General features: G+C 43.1%; 1 protein-coding gene across 2 annotated transcripts in view; it reads right to left on the reverse strand.

The window, feature by feature from the left end:
• Positions 1–20650, reverse strand: part of LOC126458319 (uncharacterized) — a 328599-nt gene that overhangs the window by 144886 nt on the left and 163063 nt on the right. For both annotated transcript variants that reach the window (XM_050095273.1, XM_050095272.1), the window contains exon 2: positions 15343–15466. In XM_050095273.1, the coding sequence (XP_049951230.1) occupies positions 15343–15466 (124 nt within the window). The remainder of the gene's footprint in view (positions 1–15342; positions 15467–20650) is intronic.

The following is a 20650-nucleotide window of genomic DNA, read 5'->3' on the forward strand; positions in this document are numbered from 1 at the left end:
GAAATAGCTCGAAGAAAACGATTTATTGACACGCAACCAGTACCGATTCGGAAAATATCATTTATATGAAACACAAATGTGTCTTTAGTCATACGAAGTAATGAGTGCTGTCAACAGGTGATTTCACGTTGATCCTGGATATTGGTACTGTCAGGGAGCTGACGTCACAGCTGGTCTCACGGATGTTCTATTGGTGAGAGATCTCGGGATCTCGCCGGCCACGACAGTACCTCAACATGAGAGGTAACACATGAGTACGCAGAATGTCTGTGACCGTTTTGCCGTCAGAGTCCCTTCAGACAATACCAGCCGTGACGTGAAGTCATACTCGTTGCTCCACCACGCCATGACTCCAGGAGCAACACTGATGTGCCTCTCCAAAACAATTGCAGAATGCGACCTTTCACCAGGACGCCGCCATACTCGTCCACGATGGGCATCCGATGTTCTGCGGAATCGCAATTCGTTGCTGAACATAATGCGACGCCATTTATTAGTCGTAGCATCATTTCAAACGCAGCCGTTTGTGTTGTGGTGTCAGAAGCAGCCTGCACATTGGATGGTAATTCCCTAGTCCGGGTGCTGCTAGTCTCCGACCAATGGTACAGTAAGACACTGAATCTTACAGGCAGTCCATTATTTTTTTAGACTTTGTCAGCGATTCTATATCATCTCGTGTACTCGGGTGTACAGTCGATGGTCTGCGTCTCTTCAACACAATATTTCGACGTTGTAGCTCGGGGTCTTCATCAGGTGTTTCCTGCGACTGGTCGACAAATTTTTTTTTTAGTACATTTCATTCCTTCTCCTGAGGGGAGAAGGCGGGCTTTTCTAGGGCTTATCTGTTTGCCCTTTATCAACCAGAGGTTACAATTTTTATTTTATTTCCATTTTTTCATATATTTGATTATTTGCTATTATTTTATATTGAGTGTCTTTAGTTTTACGTTACTTTTTAGCGAATTTAATAGAATATTAAGGAAAAATGATTGAGTTAATTTTTATAAAAATCGAACTAATTTAACAAAATAATTAACCTAACAGAACTAATTGGACAAAATAATTGAATTAACATGAGAAATGGTGATAACAAGTTAAATGAAATGAGTGAAATGATTTAACAACGTATATGGGGGTGATTTGACAATATAAATGGAAGTGACATTTTAACCTAATGGGAGATTCTTACAGTGTTTACACTTATTTTTTCTATGCTATTATCCCAAGATAGTGCAGAAGAATGGAGGAGGGCGTTGGTGTTGTGGGTCATATCTCCTAACTTATAACTAATCTTAAAACTAGTGTTACATGTTCTCCTTTCCTGCTTCGCAGTACTTGGAGCTGGTTGCCTTATATCTAGTTTTAGATGTTATCCTTTCCTCTTTGGTAGTACTTGGAGCTGGTTTTTACAATGGGTCTTGAACTTATCTAACATTTCCTTAAAGCTATTGTGCTCAGTGCTATGAGGTGTGTTGAATGCGGGGGCTGTCGTGGTGCATTAGGTCGTTCGTTTCTGTCTCACTGTCTTTCGCCTAGGTGGGGTGGAGTAGTTTCTCCTTTTGTCTGTTGTGTCATCGTGGGCGCTAAGTCGGGGAACTCGTCTGATGTATTTTGCGCTACTGTACGCACTGGGTAAATGTACTTGGTTTTCGCGTGCCTCGTTGTGTGTGGCTTGGTCGTCAGTATGTCTTCCTTGTCGGGTCGCTTGTGTAGGATGTGTGAGCCGTATCTTGCCCTTAGTTTTGCCAGTCTTGTCTGTAGTGGGGTTATTCCTGTTGTCTCGTATACTTCGTCGCTAGGGGTGCGGTATGGTAGCTTAGCTATGCTGCGCAGTAGTCGGCGTTCTGTCGAGTACAGTCTGTTTGCTACTGTCTTTGGTATTCCGCCCAGTGGTGCAGCGGCGTATTCGTGATTGGTCGTATGTATGTCTTGTATGTGTGTATGTCTGTCCTAGTGGAGCAGCCATACAGTCGTCCTTATACTTGTCGAATTAACTGTTGTCGTTTCGTCGTTTTGTTGAGCAGGTGTCGTAGGTGGGTTTGGTAGTTCAGGTGCTTGTCAAGGTAGATGCCGAGGTATCTTGCGGTGTCGGTCAGTGTTAAGGGCTCGTTCCATAGTCGGAGTGTTATGTCTTCCTGTTTCTGCTGTCGGTTTCTCGTGAGGTTGCGGTATTGGAGTAATAGTAGTTGTGTTTTTGTCGGGTTGGGTCGAATTCTCCATTCGGTCATCCAGGACTCTAGTTTGGTCAGGTATTTTGCAGTTTTTTTTTTGTATTACGTCAGTTCTGAGTCCCGTGCACCAATAGGCGATGTCGTCTGCATATGGGGCGATTTTTTCATGTTGGTCTGTTGGGGTCGGTATGTCGACAATCTGACCATGTCCCTTATTTATGGCTGAGCGGTGTCTGGTGTTCTCTACGCCGTACGCGCCCGCTGCGGAACACCAGACCCGCTCAGCCATTAGTAGGGGACACGGCCAGCTTGTCGACCAGCCGCTGGAAACACCTGATGAAGACCCCGAGTTACGACGTCGAAATATTGTGTTGGGAAGACGCAGACCACCGGCTGTACACCCGATTCCACGAGTATTCCGTTACTTGTTCTCGGATGGCAACCATAGATGTGAAGGGGTTAGAAGGGGTTTTAGAAGGGGTTACAATGTCCTTGGTGTACAATATGTCGCTCCTTCTTTGTGGTGGTGACATGTGGTCGGCCGGAACAGTGATGACGAGTATGTTCCCACGCAGCCCATCATAGGGTCAATGTCCCCTCCGAATGCTCCACAAATCTAGATATTAAACGATTCGACCAACCGGCCTAATGGGGACCCACAATGAGACCCTTTTCAATCTTTGCCTGGTTCCGATAACGCTGTCTCGCTGGTTACGCGGCATCTTCCTGTCCTTCACAGTGATCCCTCAACAACTAACACAGTTCACGCCCATTGTATATGCTACCAGGCCAGGTAACAACACTAAACACAAACAACATTAACGCACTCCGGTGGTCGTTAAATATGTCACAGATAACTGCAGGTCTAATCATTTACATACTCGCCGATGGCGTGCACAATAAATTACACTGACGTCCGACCATGTCATCTGGATGCTTTTTAGTTTTTTTCTTAGGCGTGTGGTACTTTACCCCCTTGTCAAGATCGCCACAACCTTGATTATTATATCTAAGGTACCTCCGCACCCAAACAGAGAATAAATTTGCTTTCCGCGATAGGAGTGTGACAGTTCGTAAAATAACGTGGATGAATGCTGTGTCTTGAGGAGTCTGTGGACGATGGTGCCCTTCTCTGACGCTTCCTAACGCCTGCGGTTTCCTGGCAGTTGGGAACAAGCAGCCGGTATCCTGCTTTCTGTGAAGGACGCCGGAGTGTCGTCATGCTGCAGGGGTCTTGCGATGTACGGAAAGACACGGAAGGCCTTTCCCACAACAAATGGCCGCAGCGCCGCTTCCTCCAGAGTGTTCGTGCTTTTGACGTAATGCCCGAAGTGGCAGAGTGACAAATGAACAATTTAAGAGCACGATGATAAGGGACATATGGAGATACTGCTTCAAACATTAAGGTTGAAGTCCGTAACAATAACAACCATATCTTCGTCATTTTATTGCTATTTGTAAATTTTCTGAAATAACGGATATTCATTTTTGTAGAATAATTCCTGTTTTATTCATTTCCATTTTTATTGTTAAATTTTACGAATGTACCGACAGACCGCGCATATGACCAAAATTTAACATGCTTCTAAATGTCTGTATGAGCTAGCTGCTGACGTTGCCCAAGTTATCTTCGAAGTGTCATTTATGATGTGCTCGTTGTGGACAATCCGTCCACGCTGTAAAGCTTTAAGTGAGCTCTTCCGGGACGAAAGAAGAAGAGTGTGTGGTTAGTCTTCCAGGCCCCATCAACAGACACCAGTCCTCCAGTGCCCGTGACACGGCTCGGGAGCTCATTCTTGTACTCTGACACAGCACGTTCCCACAATTTAGGATCCTCAGCTATGGTCCGTCGATTGCGAGGTCGGCGGACAGAGGCCTGGAAATGACTTTTAGTGTAGTTATTTAAGAATTACAGGATCGACCTTAATGTCATCATACATGTATTCGTTGTCAGGCACTCTACAGGTCATGATGGAGATACGCTTTCGTATTAGTCTGAAGTAAGGATAGATGTCTACGTACTCCATAGGTTTCGCAGTATGTGTTAACTTTTCTTAAATGAAATATATAGTTACACCAGCTGAATTATTTGAATCCGTCTCAAGCACTGGTTCTTCAAAATCAATAGATACCCTTTTTTTGGGGTAAAGACGTCGCCTTCTTCCATCTATCCTACGAAGAGTCTTTTGAGTCTTTTGAACAACGTAGCACTACTGCACCGTTCTCAGTGGCTGGCTGCAGCCGTACCAGCATGTCTCGGAATTCTTCTGTCTCCCTCTTCAGCATAATCTGCTAAGTCTTCCAAGCATCCTTATAGCACACACACCTAAGACGCTGCTGTATTCTCATTTGTGGTCTCCTTTGCTCATCCCATAATAAAAAAAGAAAAAAATCTCGTTTAAGGCACTGGACTCGTATTCGGGAGGACTGCGGTTCAAATCCGCGTACAGCTATCCAGAATCAGCTTTACCGTGGTTTCCGTAGGTCACCTAAGGAAAGAGCCGCAATGGTTCCTTTGGAAACCACATGGTCCACATCGTTGTCTACCCTTTTAGCACCGGAGCTTGTACAATGTCTCTAATGACGTCGTCGAAAAAAGGAATGTTTAATCAATGTTTTTCCGGGGGATGTGCAGAAAACTCAGTACTTTTGAAATAAAAAAATTCAGCGTTTTTGATGGATTATTACTTGCGTTAAACATGACGTGGTAGATAGCATGAAAGAGCTGTATGTCTTCATATCGTTTTCCTGGAAATAATGATGGTCACTTTCGAGAAAAGAAGCTTCTTACTTACGAAACTACTCGTGAGCACCAGAAAGACTTTCCCCTACACAGCAGGTTTCAGTACGTCACCCGATAGGCGAACATCTTGTGACTGCCAGCTGTGGCTCTTTCTACTGACATTACAAGCAGGAAATGTCACTGATGGGCATAAAGATCTTGTGGCTGGCAAATATGACTCTTTTCCCTGATATTAACTCAAGGAATTTTCACCTGAAGAGTGAACATATTATTGCTTAATATGGCTGTTTTAACTAATTGTACTTGAAGGAAGGCAATCGCTGACGAACATCTTTTTGAAGCACAATACGCTGGACGAAAATATGTCTGTGAACCTTCCTTATCTACTACAGGATGTATTTTGAGGAAACTTTAGTTTCTAGGTTTGGGTCTAAGAATGCGAAACTTTACTTGCATAGATGTTGTCCATGCCGGGTTTGTAAATATCCAAGCAGTCGTCCACAGAAGTGCTGCCGAAGAAATTTTCGAACCGTTCCAACCCGAACCGGGTCTTCTGTGACTGAGGGCGCAAATTTACACGTAATGATTAACGCATGACAGTGCAGAAGCGACATGAAATAGATTGAATTTCTGCACTCCAGAGAAGGTTGGAAAATTCACCGTCTAAAAACGCTCTGCGTCGCGACTTTTTTTCCGCTGTCAGGTTGCTCAGACCCTGGACACGTATTCAGGAGGAAAAACAGAACAAGTCGCTGGCAGGCTTTTCAGAATCGGATTTACGGTGGTTTCGTTAACTCTTATCGAGTGCCGGGGGGATTCCTTTAATTAATCACAACAAATAAGATACAGCTTTGTTTGCAATCTGTCTTTAGTTCCATGATAGCAGTATAAGGTCACGCAGCTCCTCTTACTTGCTTCACTTCCTTTCGTGCGTTCATTCATGGACAAGACGCACATTTATGTACTGGTGGTGATGGTCATTCCGGAAAGCATCTTTGAGTAAATACGATAATATTAATTCTGCAGATTAGTGTAGGACACGAAAAGTAAGCTGTTCCATGCACGCATTGAAATCACCGGGATAAAGTCGTTCTACAAGGCTTGGTTGAAATGGCTCTGAGCACTACGGGACTAGGCATGTGTGATCGTAGCGAATGCCACTACATTTTTGTGGGAAGAGGCATATTTTATAAATATCTCATAAAAAATCTGTGCTCTAGAGGGTTCCATGTATTATAGATGCTCACTAAAGAGAATAAAGGAGGGGGTAAACATTGATGCAAGTAAGCTACTTCCCAAGGTTTTACCACTCACTTTGGAGAACCGCAAAGGAACGGAAAGAAAATTTTATTTTTAGCAAGAATTTGAGAGCAATTTATCAGGGGATTGACACATAATTTGCACATGAAGCGTAGTCTTTATTTTAGATTGTCAACAGCTTAATATGTGATGTCCACTACTCAACATTTTTACCGCTTTGTGAGATTTCGTTCTGTCAGCACGTGGTCGATGTTTGGTTGATTGTTTATACACTTTCTTTTCCGGTGCTCTAGTGAGAAATGATTAACTTTGAGCGCCTGTATTTGCTGAACTATTAGTCGTACTGACATAAGTTGTTTATAGACTCGCAAGCTGTAGCTTAGAAGTTACGCTAGATGCTCGTATACGTTTCTGCATAGGCCTCAGCCGCCGCACCGCAACTCTCCCACAGCGCGGTTGTTGCTCGCGATGGACTCTCCACCACTAACTTTGTCACCTCCCGTAGGGCACTATTTGCGCATCTGTGTGCCTTTTTTTTGCGAGCACTCAAACTACTTATACGTTGTATAACGTGCGTTATTGTATTTGCACCTATTATTAGGTTTGTGCATAAATTCGTAGCGCTTTTGTTTTGCATGTTGGTATTCCGGTTGCTACGATTTGTTTATCGATTGTCATTTTTTATTTGTAGTTCACTATTTCTGTTTGAGTTTAGATATTGTTATTTTGTCATCTGGAGATAGTGAGTAGACCTGTGGACACTAGAACATGGCGTGCCAAATGGAGAAATAAGAATACTGGAACATATTATTCTGTCGCTTTGAGTTTAACAGAAGAGTGACAGCAGCGGAGGAAGACAGAAGCATTTCTGCATTGTCTGGGGCTAATGCCACTGGACAGAGCACGGCAAGAAAATGATTTTATTGTTTTAAGGTTCAAATGGCTCGAAGCACTATGGGACTTAACATCTGAGGTCATCAGTCCCCTAGACTTAGAATTACTTAAATCTTAACTAACCTAAGGACATCACACACATCCATGCCCGAGGCAGGATTCGAACCTGCGACCGTAGCAGCAGCACGGTTCCGGACTGAAGCGCTTAGAACCGCTTGGTCACAGCGGCCGGCATTGTTTTAAGGAGGGAAGATTGTTTCAACGCATTAATCCACTATGATACACGTCAGTGCATTTGAGAATTGGCAAATGTAATGAACTGTGATCATTTCAGCGTCACATGACATATGCATGCAATAGGGAAGGTTAAAAAATCGGGTGTGTGGGATCGCATGCTCTAAGCCGAAATCACAAAAGTCAGTAGGTGGCGATATGTGCATCTCTGCTTGCTTGTCGTCAATTAACTTGGAAACAAGAGCAACCATTCCAATCCTGTATCGTTAATGGTGACGAGAAATGATGTCTTTATGCTAACATAAAGAAAAGAAAACAATGGTTGAGCCCAAACAAAGCAGCAATTTCCCCTACAAGGACACGCGCGCATTCACAAAACATGATGTTAAGGATCTGGTGGGATGGCGACAGTGTGGTGCGGTACGAATTGTTTCCTCGAGGTGTACTCATCAAATCTGTCATTTATTGTCAACAACTGAGGCGTCTTGCAGAACAACGACCAGAAAACGGCGTGAATTGATTCTATGCCACGATCACGCCCGCCCGCATTCTGCTTGTCTGACGAAAAGCACTGTACAGGAGTTACTAGACTGATCTTGTACCCTGAGATTTTCACCTTTTCCGCGCTCTGTCGAACAACCTCCAAGAAACTTCTGTTCCGGATGATAATGCGCTCCGAACATAACGAGTTCTTCGCCTCAGAACCACGTGGTTTGTATTGCCGCGGAATCACAAAGTTACCTCAACTTTGGCACATTGTTCTAAACAATGACGGAGAATATATCATTCACGACTAAATTCTTTGTTATTTGTATGGGAAAACGCTACGAACTTAAGCACTAACCTAGTATAATACACTACTGTCCATTAAAATTGCTACACCACGAAGATGACGTGCTACAGACGCGAAATTTAACCGACAGGAAGAAAATGCTGTGATATGCAAATGATTAACTTTTCAGAGCATTCAGACAACGTTGGCGCCGGTGGCGACACCTACAACGTGCTGACATGAGGAAAGTTTCCAACCGATTTCTCATACACAAACAGCAGTTGACCGGCGTTGCCTGGTGAAACGTTGTTGTGATACCTCGTGTAAGGAGGAGAAATGCGTACCATCACGTTTCCGACTTTGATAAAGGTTGCATTGTAGCCTATCGAGATAGCGGTTTATGGTATAGTGACATTGCTGCTCGTGTTGTCGAGATCCAATGACTGTTAGCAGAATATGGAATCGGTGGGTTCAGGAGGGTAATACGGAGCGCCGTGCTGGATCCCAACGGCTTCGTATCACTGGCAGTCGAGATGACAGGCATCTTATCCGCATGGCTGTAACAGATCGTGACGAACAGTTCGACGACGTTTGCAGCCGCATGGACTATCGGCTCGGAGACCATGCCTGCGGTTACCCTTGACGCTGTATCACAGTCAGGAGCGCAAGCGATGATGTGTTCAACGACGAACCTGGGTGCACGAATGGCAAAACGACCTTTTTCCGGATGAATCCAGGTTCTGTTTACAGCATCATGATGGTCGCATCCGTGTTTGGCGACATCGCGGTGAACGCATATTGGATGCGTGTATTCGTTATCGCCATACTGGCGTATCACCCGGCGTGATGGTATGGATTGCCATTGGTTACACGACTCGGTCAGCTCTTGCTCGCATTGACGGGACTTTGAACAGTGGACGATACATTTCAAATGTGCTACGACCCGTGGCTCTATCCTTCATTCGATCCCTGCGAAACCCTAAATTTCAGCAGGATAATGCAGGACCGCATGTTGCAGGTACTGTACGGGCCTTTGTGGATACAGAAAATGTTCGACTGCTGCTCCGGCCAGCACATTCTCCAGATCTCTCACCAACTGAAAACGTCTGGTCAATGGTGGCCGAGCAACTGGCTCGTCACAATTCGCCAGTCACTACTCTTGATGAACTGTGGTATCGTGTTGAAGCTGCATGGGCAGCTGTACCTGTACACCCCTTCCAAGCTCTGTTTGACTCAATGCCCAGGCGTATAAAGGCCGTTATTACGGCCAGAGGTGGTTGTTCTGGGTACTCAGGATCTATGCACCCAAATTGCGTGAAAATGTAATCACATGTCAGTTATAGTATAATATATTTGTCCAACGAATACCCGTTTATCATCTGCATTTCTTCTTGGTGTAGCAATTTTAATTGCCAGTAGTGTACTTTCTATGTTCTCATTGCACTGCGTCCAGAACAGCGTTTAGAAAGCCTGTAAATTAACGACTGTGCTGCGTGTGAAAAAGCATTGAAACAATACAACAGTAATGAGTGATTTCTCCGTATTACTCAGTGTTTCTGTTCACTTTCTAGACAGCAATCAGATCACTCATTCTTCAAAAAGTAGAATTAAAAGTATGTTTTTGGTATGCAGGGAAAGCGTTTTGCTTATTTTCCAGCAAGGAAACAAGAGCGTCAGTACTATGTAAAGAAAGTTATGTGACGGTGGTAGTCTTGCGCGAAACTTGAGTCTGAGGGCGGCCGACGGGCCGGATCGTGTTCGGCTGCCACCCAGCCGGCAGCATTCGATACGGGTGCGCTCCTCTGCTACGTCGCGGTGCGGGTACCATCGTGGTCGTCTCACGCGAAGCGTGGCTATCACCGACTGGAGACTCCACAAACCAGCCGCGGCCCCCGTGCTGGCCGCCGCAGCCTTCACCTCGACCGCGCCGCCGTCCCACTGACCAGCGACTAGTAGCCCGGAAGCGATAAAGTGACCGAGCCACGCCAAGCAATGCTGCCCGGGACTCTGAGATAACGCGGACGCCTCAAGCTTTCCCTGCTTGTGGCGCCCGTCCGCCGCCGCTGTTATCTGCCACCCCACTTCCTGCGGTGCCTGCGGGTACTTACCTTGATCACATCTCATACAGCTGTCCGTTAAAATACGAATAAATACACGGTTGGCCCCTTTTTTTTTTAACTTCAAGTACGAGGGGCGTTTCAAAAGTCCGTGCAAAGTCCGAGAGATGGCACCGCCGGCGCGTATCGAGGTCATGTTTAGTTAGTAGCATTTTTGGAAAGAACGCACACCAAATTTCAGCCATGTTGTTGTGGTCTTCAGTCCATAGACTGGTTTGATGCAGCTCTAAATGCTATTCTATCCTTTGCAAGCTTCTTTATCTCCCAGTACCTACTGCAACCTACATACCTCTTAATCTGTTTAGTGTATTCATCTCTTGGTCTCCCTCTACGATATTTACCCTCCACGCTGCCCTCCAATACTAAATTGGTGATCCCTTGCTGCCTCAGAATATGTCCTACTAACCGATCCCTTCTTCTAGTCAAGTTGTGCACAAATTTCTCGTCTCCCCAGTTCTGTTCAATACCTCCTCATTAGTTATGTGATCTACCCATCTAACCTTGAGCATTCTTCTGTAGCACCACATGTCGAAAGCTTCTATTCTCTTCTTCTCTAAACTATTTATCGTCCACGTTTCACTTCCATACATGGCTACACTCCATACAAATACTTTCAGAAACGGCTTCCTGACACTTAAATCTATATTCCATGTCAACAAATTTCTCTTCTTCAGAAACGCTTTCCTTGCCATTCCCAGTCTACATTTTATATCCTCTCTACTTCGACCATCGTGAGTTATTTTGCTCCCCAAATAGCAAAACTCATTTACTACTTTAAGTGTCTCATTTCCTAATCTAATTACCGCAGCATCACCCGATTTAATTCGACTACATTCCATTATCCTCGTTTTGCTTTTGTTGATGTTCATCTTATATCCTCCTTTCAAGACACTGTCCTTTCCGTTCAGCTGCTCTTCCAGGTCCTTTGCTGTCTCTGACAGAATTACTATGTCATCGGCGAACCTCAAAGTTTTTATTTCTTCTCCCTGGATTTTAATTCCTACTACGAATTTTTCTTTTGTTTCCTTTACTTCTTCTTCAATATACAGGTTGAATAACATCGGGGGTAGGCTACAACCCTGTCTCACTCCCATCCCGACCACTGCTTCCCTTTCATGCCCCTCGACTGTTGTAATTGCCATCTGGTTTCTGTGTACAAATTGTAAATAGCCGTTTGCTCCGATTGTCAAAAAATGTACGATAAAGAATTTCGTGTGGTGATTAAACATTACTTTATGAAATGCAAAACGCCTCAGGAGATTAAAGAGAAGCTCGATAAAAATTACTGTGACTCTGCACCTTCGATTAGAACAGTTTATAAGTGGTTTTAAAGTTTTCGGAGTGGTCATATGGCCACAAGTGTTCCTGATCGTTCTAGACGCCCTGTGGAGGTTATGACTCGAGAAACCATTGATAAAATCCATGATATCGTGATGGATGACAAGAAGAATTAAGGTGCGTGAGGTTGCTAGTGCTGTGGGCATCTCAAATGAATGGGTATATAATATTATGCATAAACATTTGGACATGAGAAAGCTATCCGCAAGATGGGTTCTGCGATTGCTCACGCTTGGCCAAAAACGGAATCGTGTGAAGTGTCGCAAGGATGGTTTGCAGCTGTTCAGGAAGAACCCGCAAGACTTTAAGCGTCGTTCCGTCACTGTGGATGAAACATGGACACATTACTATACTCCTGAGACCAAACAACAATCTTAACAATGGGTTATCAAGGGAGAATCTGCACCAGAAAAGGCGAAGTCTAGTCCTTTGGCCGGAAAGGTTATGGCGACTGTCTTTTGGAATTGGAAAGGGATAATCCTCATCGACTACCTGGAAAAGGGAAAAACTATTACAGGTGCATATTATTCATCGTTACTGGACCGTTTGAAAACCGAGCTGCCCGATAAACGCCGGCGATTGGACCGCAAAAAAGTCCTTTTCCATTACGACAATGCACCAGCACACATTTCAGCACGTGTAGTTGCAAAATTAAAGCAAATAGGATTCCAACTCGTTTCCCATCCCCCCCCCCCCCCACATTTTCCAGACTTGATTCCCTCGGACTACTGTTTGTTCCCCAATTTGAAGAAATGGGTGGCGATACAAAGATTTTATTCAAACGAGGAGGTGATTGCAGCAACTAATAGAACTAATAGCTATTTTGCAGACTTGGACAATTCCTATTATTTGGAAGGGGTCAACAAATTAGAACAGTGTTGGACGAAGTGTGTAAGTCTAAAAGGAGTCTATCTCGAAAAATAAAAAAGGCTTACCCGAAACACGTAAATGGTTTTTATTTTTGCACGGTCTTTTCAAACGCCTCTCGTAGGTATGTTCGGTGATAATTGATATCGATATCATATAATATCGATGTCATACGTTTAAGAGTCGTAGTTTGAATATCGATCATTAAGTCCTTGCAACAGTGTGGCATCGATGTTAAAGAGGAAGCCAGGCTACTTGTTACCATTGTGCGTAAATTTTTCATCGTGTAAACGAATCTGTTTGTGAACGTGTCTCATAACGGCGCCAGTACAGCTCATGTCAAATGTGGCGACGGCTAAAGCTGGAATACTGGATACTGTTGTAGCTAAGCGTATTCATTGCTCATTCAGTTCACGCTTTACTGGTGTCAGGTAGTATGCGCCCGTATTGCTTGATATGTTTTCTTTTCAACTGTTAAAAAATGTTACTTCAAATTACGTGAGCATATTTTCTTTTCATGATACGCAAGAATTACGTTTGATCCACGTAAATACCGGTTGTCCCAGAAGGAATGGTCAATATTCCGAGATAAGACAGGAATGATCGTTTGGAGGAAAACAGTCTAGTAAAAATTGGCTCTTAAATATATACTTAAGAGCTACGAGCAATTCGTCTTCGATAGTGTGAAACAAATCTCTACTACTGCAAGCCCTTTCGTTGCCTATTTTGAGGGGTGGTGGTATCTAACGAAACAAAAAAAGGGTCCAGTAAACACGGGCTCCAAAGTGGACATCTTAAGAGCTATGAATCCTTCTTCAGTAGAAAAGATATGTTTCACAGTAGCGCAGATGAAAAAGTGTGCATAGCTCTTACCGTATTTATTTTTGAGCCCATGTTTAGTACACTTTTTTGCTCGAATGATCGTTCCTATCATACCTCTGAATGTTGAACAATCTTCTTGCTACATCCTCTACAAGCGATTATGTAAAGGATGCCAACATATCTACAATTAAGGTTTCTCAAATGTTCTGCCAGTGTTAGAATAATTTACTCGCTCGTCTGTTACTCTGAAAGATAATTATTGCGTCATTTTTTTTTCGTTTCCCGTCGTTTAATTGTTGCGAGTGATACAAACTTTTAACTCTCTCTAATTCTGTCACAGTCTGCGTACCGTTGAAGATCTTCACGATATGATGCGACAGTGAAGGGACGTTGTATTCGTCGACAAGCGATGGCAACGGTTGTTACTTTTTGACACTTTCGTTATTACGAAAAACACTACCAAAATGGAAGAGAATTCCATGTTACGATAACTGTGGAGTGAACAATAAGAATAAATTTACATCTGGATTATTAGTGGAGCTACGAATAGCTAATAAAATGCATTACAATCAGTACGCAAAACGTTGCGAGAACATAATGTTAACTATTGATGTACTTATTGATTAATAAATATGACATCAGATGTATTTGTGTGTTGCGATCACGCCGTTCTTCAGAGTGGACACCATAAAAGTGCCCTGGAAAATATTTCATGCAACTAAAGATAGGCAACCCAACTTACATCATATACTCCCAGCATGGATGTGTAAGTTGGGTTGCCTATCTTAAGGCGAATGCAATATTTTCCAGGACAGTTTTACTTTGCCCACCTGTATGCCGGGTACAAACGACAACTGTTTACAACATACACAATGGTGTTGATGAAGATGAGACGAACAAACTGATGCAGGACATTTGTGGTTACCAAGTCAGGAAAGAATCTCAGGCTGTCCTACAAAAGCCTCCTAAGCTACAATGCATGAGCGCAGCGAGGGTTTATTTCTTTTTATCGCAAAAAGTGTCCTTTTCACGTCAACATATTGTGAATTTTCACAGCAAAAAATGAGCAATTACATCGTTTTTTTCTGACTGACTTTCTTACTATGAAACTTCTGTCCTTATTTAGGTTAAGTTTCGATCAAATTGTAAACGTAATTAGTTTTAAAAGTCTTCTTCCTTTACTACCCTCACGGGAAAGTGCAAAGCATATTAACGAAATAGCTGTCTAAGACGGTGACGTAAGAGTGCGAGAGGATATTGAAAATCTCGCGTGATGCGCATGCGCATTAGCTTAGGTGGCTACTGTAGACCAATTTGGTATTGTATACCGGCCTGACAGACCACAATTGTCATGTATTAATTTGTTCGTCTCGACTTCACCAACAACAACGTGGAACTTTGTAATCATTTACCGTTTACACCCTGTATATGCATCACTTAACATCGATGTTACATATATCGATGTTCTGAGATCGATTATTATTGGCTATCGGTGTTTATACTCCAACAACGAAATCGATATCAACATCGACGATTTGCCAGCATAGCACATGCCTAACTTTAAATGAAACCTAATTAACACTTCTGCATCACTGACAGATTGTGGATAGTAGTATGAGGGACACCTTTTTAAGTTTTTACCACCCAGATGTTGGTACCTGTTTTTCGAACGTTTCAAAAGTTTGTTGATATGATGAAAATCGCTGTTTGTGCGTGTCACACAAAAGCACTGCGAATATCTGTTTAGGGATTTTGAGTGCTACGAACAGAAACGGCCTATGCAAACGGGTGTTCGAAACTTTTACGATCAAAAGCTAAACTATTGTAGAGAACCAGTGATCACAAATGAATGTTTCAGACAATACGACGTCTTGAGTGAGCGATACGTGCTATACGCTTGTTTATAACCTGCTTTATGTTTCTGCATCGTCGTTGATAGCGCCACCTATTCATTTCTTACCATGTCGAGTACACGGTTTAGAATCTTTTTTGCCATCTGTGTAGTTTGACCCTAAAGACTGAGCAGGTATTCTGTGTGTAGGACCAACAGCCAATAAATAAACAGTACATACACACACGCCTAGTCTGACTGTATGTCGATTAAAAACGAGGCCAGCTACTTACTTGTGGGCGGGCGCTCCTTGGGGTAGCAGATGCGGAAGAGTCCTTTGGTGCGAGTGTAGTAGTAGTACTTCTTGTTCATGTTGTCCAGCAGGTTGTCTTGGCCGCCGCGTTTCGCCGCGTATTGCTGCACACACAAACAGAGACACGTCGTCAGCGCATGATAAATACTGTAAAATTACAGGGTGGTCGTAATTAACTTTCGCTACTTGGGCCAGAGCAGACGGAAAACTGTTTACCGTATGCGTAGGCAACTTTATAGGAATGATGTTGAGACTGTGCAGTGCAGGATTTGCGTTGTTAGTAGTGTTAGTGTAATGACTTGTCGTTAGGTGCCGGTACTGGTACGGCGTCGTGGGATTGACAAACAAACACCAATGTACATTACAATGACAGACAGTCAACGTGGGTCTGGACAAGGTGAGTAGGGATTCACTCGTAAAGCAGTTTTATCAAATCAACAGCAATAGCACTGCTGCTCTTCGCCAGTATCGACGCTTTAATGGAATATGGAGAGGTCCTCTATCCACACTGTGATTGAAGAACGCGATTCGGAAGGTCGAATTAATTGTCGTTTTGGGAATTGCTCCTGGGAGAGACCGAAGGCCGAATTCGCCAAAAATTGTTGCAGAAGTTCCTGTTGCCATGGCTAAGAATGCTGGGCACAATATGCGATCATCAAGCAGCGCACAAGTTCTGTCACGGCAGGTAAACATTCCATGGTCCACCGTTCGAAAAGTGCTGTCGAACAATTGTGAAATGGTTTCTCTAATGCGCTTACAGGCAGATGGTACGCAATTAAAAAATGTTTCCTATCATGTGGAAATTAAAATGTATTTCTTTTAATGGTTTATTCAGTATTTATCTTCCACATGTCCTTACAAATGTTTCAACAATGTTTCATTATCCTACGATCACTAGTTTTTCATGGGGCCCTCTCAAGTAGCGGAAGTTTAATCGTAAGCGCCCTGTGCACCCAAGAGTAAGCTACAGTTGGTTGGAGTGGCCGACGAAATAAACGAGTATTTGTGCGACTGCCAGTAGATACAGTCTACGATGGGTGTTTGCCCACTAGAAAAAATGGCTCTGAGCACTATGGGACTTAACTTCTGTGGTCATCAGTCCCCTAGAACTTAGAACTACTTAAACCTAACGAACCTAAGGACATCACACACGTCCATGCACGAGGCAGGATTTGAACCTGCGACCGCAGTGGTCACGCGGGTCCAGACTGTAGCGCCTAGAACCGCTCGGCCACTAGAGCTTGCCCACTAGAGCTGATGATGGTACTGTCTATTGAAACTGCCGTCCGTGACCACTGACTGAAATGGTTTCTCAAGAATTTACATTGCGTTGATAATTGGCCATGGAAGTGCGATCGCTAAGACTTAACAGTATATCGTGGAATTAAAGTTAAAATCTTCTGGGTTGTTAGGCCGCTTCATATTTCCTTCTAAAATAGTTGACGTTTAGAGTTTGGCGTATTTCCTACAACACCGATAATATCGAAAGTTATACCAGTGAACAAAAAAGCCGACAAACATGATCTCAAAAATTACCGACCAGTTTCAATGGTTCGTATTTCCTCCAAAATATTTGAATCTCTCATTTGCAGCTAACTAAACAATTACTTTGAGTCACATAATCTAAATTCTAATAATTAATTTGGCTTGCGCAAGGGAAGTAATACTACCACTGCTGCCCTCTCAATTGTGAATGAATAGTTTCACTTCTTTTTTGTGATTTAAGAAACGCATTTGACTGTATTTCTCATGATATATAACTTGCTAAACTCATATTATATGGTGTGCAAGACTCTGCATTGGCAGTAATTGTATCATACCTAAACAATAGGAAACAGTTTGTCAGAAACAGGCACTCACAGCTACAAGAAGTTAAAACAGTGGTCCCACAAGGTTCTGTCCTTGGGCCCTTCTTTTTATATAATTGCAGTCTATGATTTACCTCACTGTGTTCCCAATTGTGTTATTTGTCGTGTCGATGAGACATCATTGCTAGCTCAGCATAAGAACACATTAGTTCTTCAAGATATGATTCAAGATGGCATGCAAGCAGCACTAATTTGGTGCTCATCAAATATACTGCTGTGTAACCTGATAAAAACCAGCAGATTATACTAGGATTGTCATAAGAGGTAGAGGTGAAAACAGTTAAAATTCTAGGAATTCAAGTAGACTCCAAGTTAACTTGGGAAACACACATCAATCATACCTGTGCAAAATTATCTCGAGATTCTTGTTTAATGCTGAAACTGAGTGGCTTAGTAACAAAACAATTTCAGCCCAATGTAGAGTATGGGCCGCAGATATGGGGACATTATCCTCACATCAGTAAAATTCGAAAAATTCAAAAGAATATGATATGGGCGATGAGCAATGCTGGTAGATTAGACACTGCCAGGGCTCAAAATATTAACAGTCATTAATCTATCGGATTTTGAAATGAGGAAAGACATACACCACCATAACACTAGATACAAAATAAAATTAGAAACAACAAGGAACAGGCTGCCAAGAATAGGGAATTCCCGTCTAATCAACAGCTTAAGGATATTTAATAAACTTCCATGTTCTGCCCGATCAGCTCACATAACCAGTTTCGGAAGCAAACTATGAAACTGGTTATTTATTAATCCTTTTTATAATGTAACTGAATTTGTGAATATAAAATCAATTGACATTAATTTTTAATGTTTTCGTTATGTGACGTCACAGACTGTATTTGTTTATTATTTTATTGTATATCCTATGATTTCTAGATTCTATTTGGAATATTTGATGCTCATTGTAGGAAAATGTAATATGCTATCAATTTAAAATGCCTATTCCTACTCAGGTGGTCATTGATAAAGACACTGAAGGGTGCTGCTCACCACTTCTTCCCTTCACCCAGAGACTGCCTCGCATGGTGGAGTGAAGGGCTCAACTTGTGTTAGAGTGTGCATTGGCGACAGTGGTAGTGGCTTGCGAGTGGAGCTTCGATCAGATGAACAGCAATTACCGGAGGGTCTTAGGCAGCGACACAAAGAATCAACGCCACGCATAATGACCTATCGATACTCCCAGAATTGTCTGAAAAACAACGTTTTCATCTGCACGGTTTCGACGGTAAGGACATTTTCAAGTGGAAAGTTTCATCCTTAACCACCCATCAGAATATTTAAGTATCCTCTGATAGATATAAACATTTCAAGCGAGAGTCAATATGAGATTTCCACTCTGCTGCGGAGTGTGCTCGAGTCAATATAGTTCGTATCCAGCATCATCGCAACAGCTGCACAAGTCTCAGCAAATGGCTTACTGCTGTGTACATTATAGCAGTAAGTTCGTAATATGAACGAATTTTCTCAGACCGTTGCTGATGTCTTGAAAATGTGGTTGGGCACCATGTTTAGTACACCGTACATCAAGTTTTGGAAAAGTCCACGAAATTTTCCACTTGAGTATGACCCAGCAAACTGCAGTTCTGGTGACTGGAAGTAAAGCTAAGAGTGAAAGACGAAAATATTGGACTTGAAAAATATGACATGACTTTGTTCTAAACCCAGAACAAGGAAATATATGGTTGTCACCATGTACTCGAATACATCTACATCTACATCTACATTGATACTCCGCAAGCCACCCAACGGTGTGTGGCGGAGGGCACCTTACGTGCCACTGTCATTACCTCCCTTTCCTGTTCCAGTCGCGTATGGTTCGCGGGAAGAACGACTGTCTGAAAGCCTCCGTGCGCGCTCTAATCTCTCTAATTTTACATTCGTGATCGTACTAGTTTCATTCAGTTGTAGCTAGTGGAGGTTCTACTATTGGCCAAGGCATTCTGTCGGAAAGTGTACTACCCCGTGATCATAAGGACACATACTATACAAATTTTACTAAATGTAAGTAATTACTTAATTCGTAACGACCATTTCCTCACCGAAATCACTTCTCGTTATTGGACAATTATCTCAAGGCGTAATAATAAAACTTTCGTCTTGTTGACTGTCATAGCACTCCATTGGGCTACATGGAACTAATACCTAAGTGAACAATCTGTTTACCAGCTGAACGTTAAACTACATCCAGAGAAAACTGTAGAAACTCAGTTTTACCGGTCATATATGAGCTTTGCAGCGCCACAACTTTATGAAACCCCTGGTGGAGATAAGCGCTACTTCTCATGCGGGTGCGGAAATGCAGGCAAGCACTGTGCAATACTGAGAGCAGCGTACAACAGTTCGCAGTCCCACTAAGAGGTAAAGGTTGGTTGGTTGGTTGTTTGGGGAAGGAGACCAGACAGCGTGGTCATCGGTCTCATCGGATTAGGGAAGGAAGTCGGCCGTGCCCTTTCAGGGGAACCATCCCGGCATTCGCCTGGAGCGATTTAGGGAAATCACGGAAAACCTAAATCAGGATGGCCGGACGCGGGATTGAACCGTCGTCCTCCCGAATGCGAGTCCAGTGTCTAACCACTGCGCCACCTCGCTCGGTAGAGGTAAAGGGAACCCGTCTTTATGAGCGTGGTTTTCGTCTTGTTTTCCTGTGAGGCGATGTCCTCTATTTTCTTGACCCTCAGCTTCAACGAAGATAGAATATCGTGAATTTCTAACAAGACTGGTCTTCCTGCAATTACGCTGATGGACCTGTTTTGCTTCGTCCGAAAACTAACAGTAGATACTTCACGATAAAGGATGACAGCCAAAACAGTTGCAGGCTGTCATCCTTTATCGTGAAGAATTTCAACAGTTGCTGTTTCAGCCATGTTTAAAATCTTGTAACCGTAGATACCCATGCAGAATACTGAAGATCACGAAAGGTAATATTCCTCAACGATTCTTCCTCGACTTTAGTGGAGATTTTCAGAGTAAGAATGTTGAGCACATGATTCTGCCAGGCGGAAATTATACGGTAAAAAATTAAAAGCTTTTGTGTATAGTGCGGTGATTTACTACAATTACCAAACAATATTTGCGGACACTGAGAGAAGTGGTAAGGCAGAGGACACTGAATGGGAGGACGACGGTACAAATAGTTGTCTGGGCAACCACGATAGGCTTTCCACACTTCCACAAATCCCTTAAACAATTGTCGGGATGCCTCGACATGTTCCTTTCCAATCCATTTGCTCCGTGCCTAACGACCGCGCCATCAAGGGGACGTTATACCTCAATATTCCTTCTGTCTTCTTACTGCGCCCCAGTCAGTCTCGTCTAAAGGAATAACAATCACTAAACTCACTTTTCAATTCAAAATTTCACATTCTTTGCACTGCATAAACTGTTTCGGTGTCACACCAACCATCTTTA

Source organism: Schistocerca serialis, chromosome 2, assembly GCF_023864345.2.
Source record: "Schistocerca serialis cubense isolate TAMUIC-IGC-003099 chromosome 2, iqSchSeri2.2, whole genome shotgun sequence".
Taxonomy (NCBI): Eukaryota; Metazoa; Arthropoda; class Insecta; order Orthoptera; family Acrididae; genus Schistocerca; species Schistocerca serialis.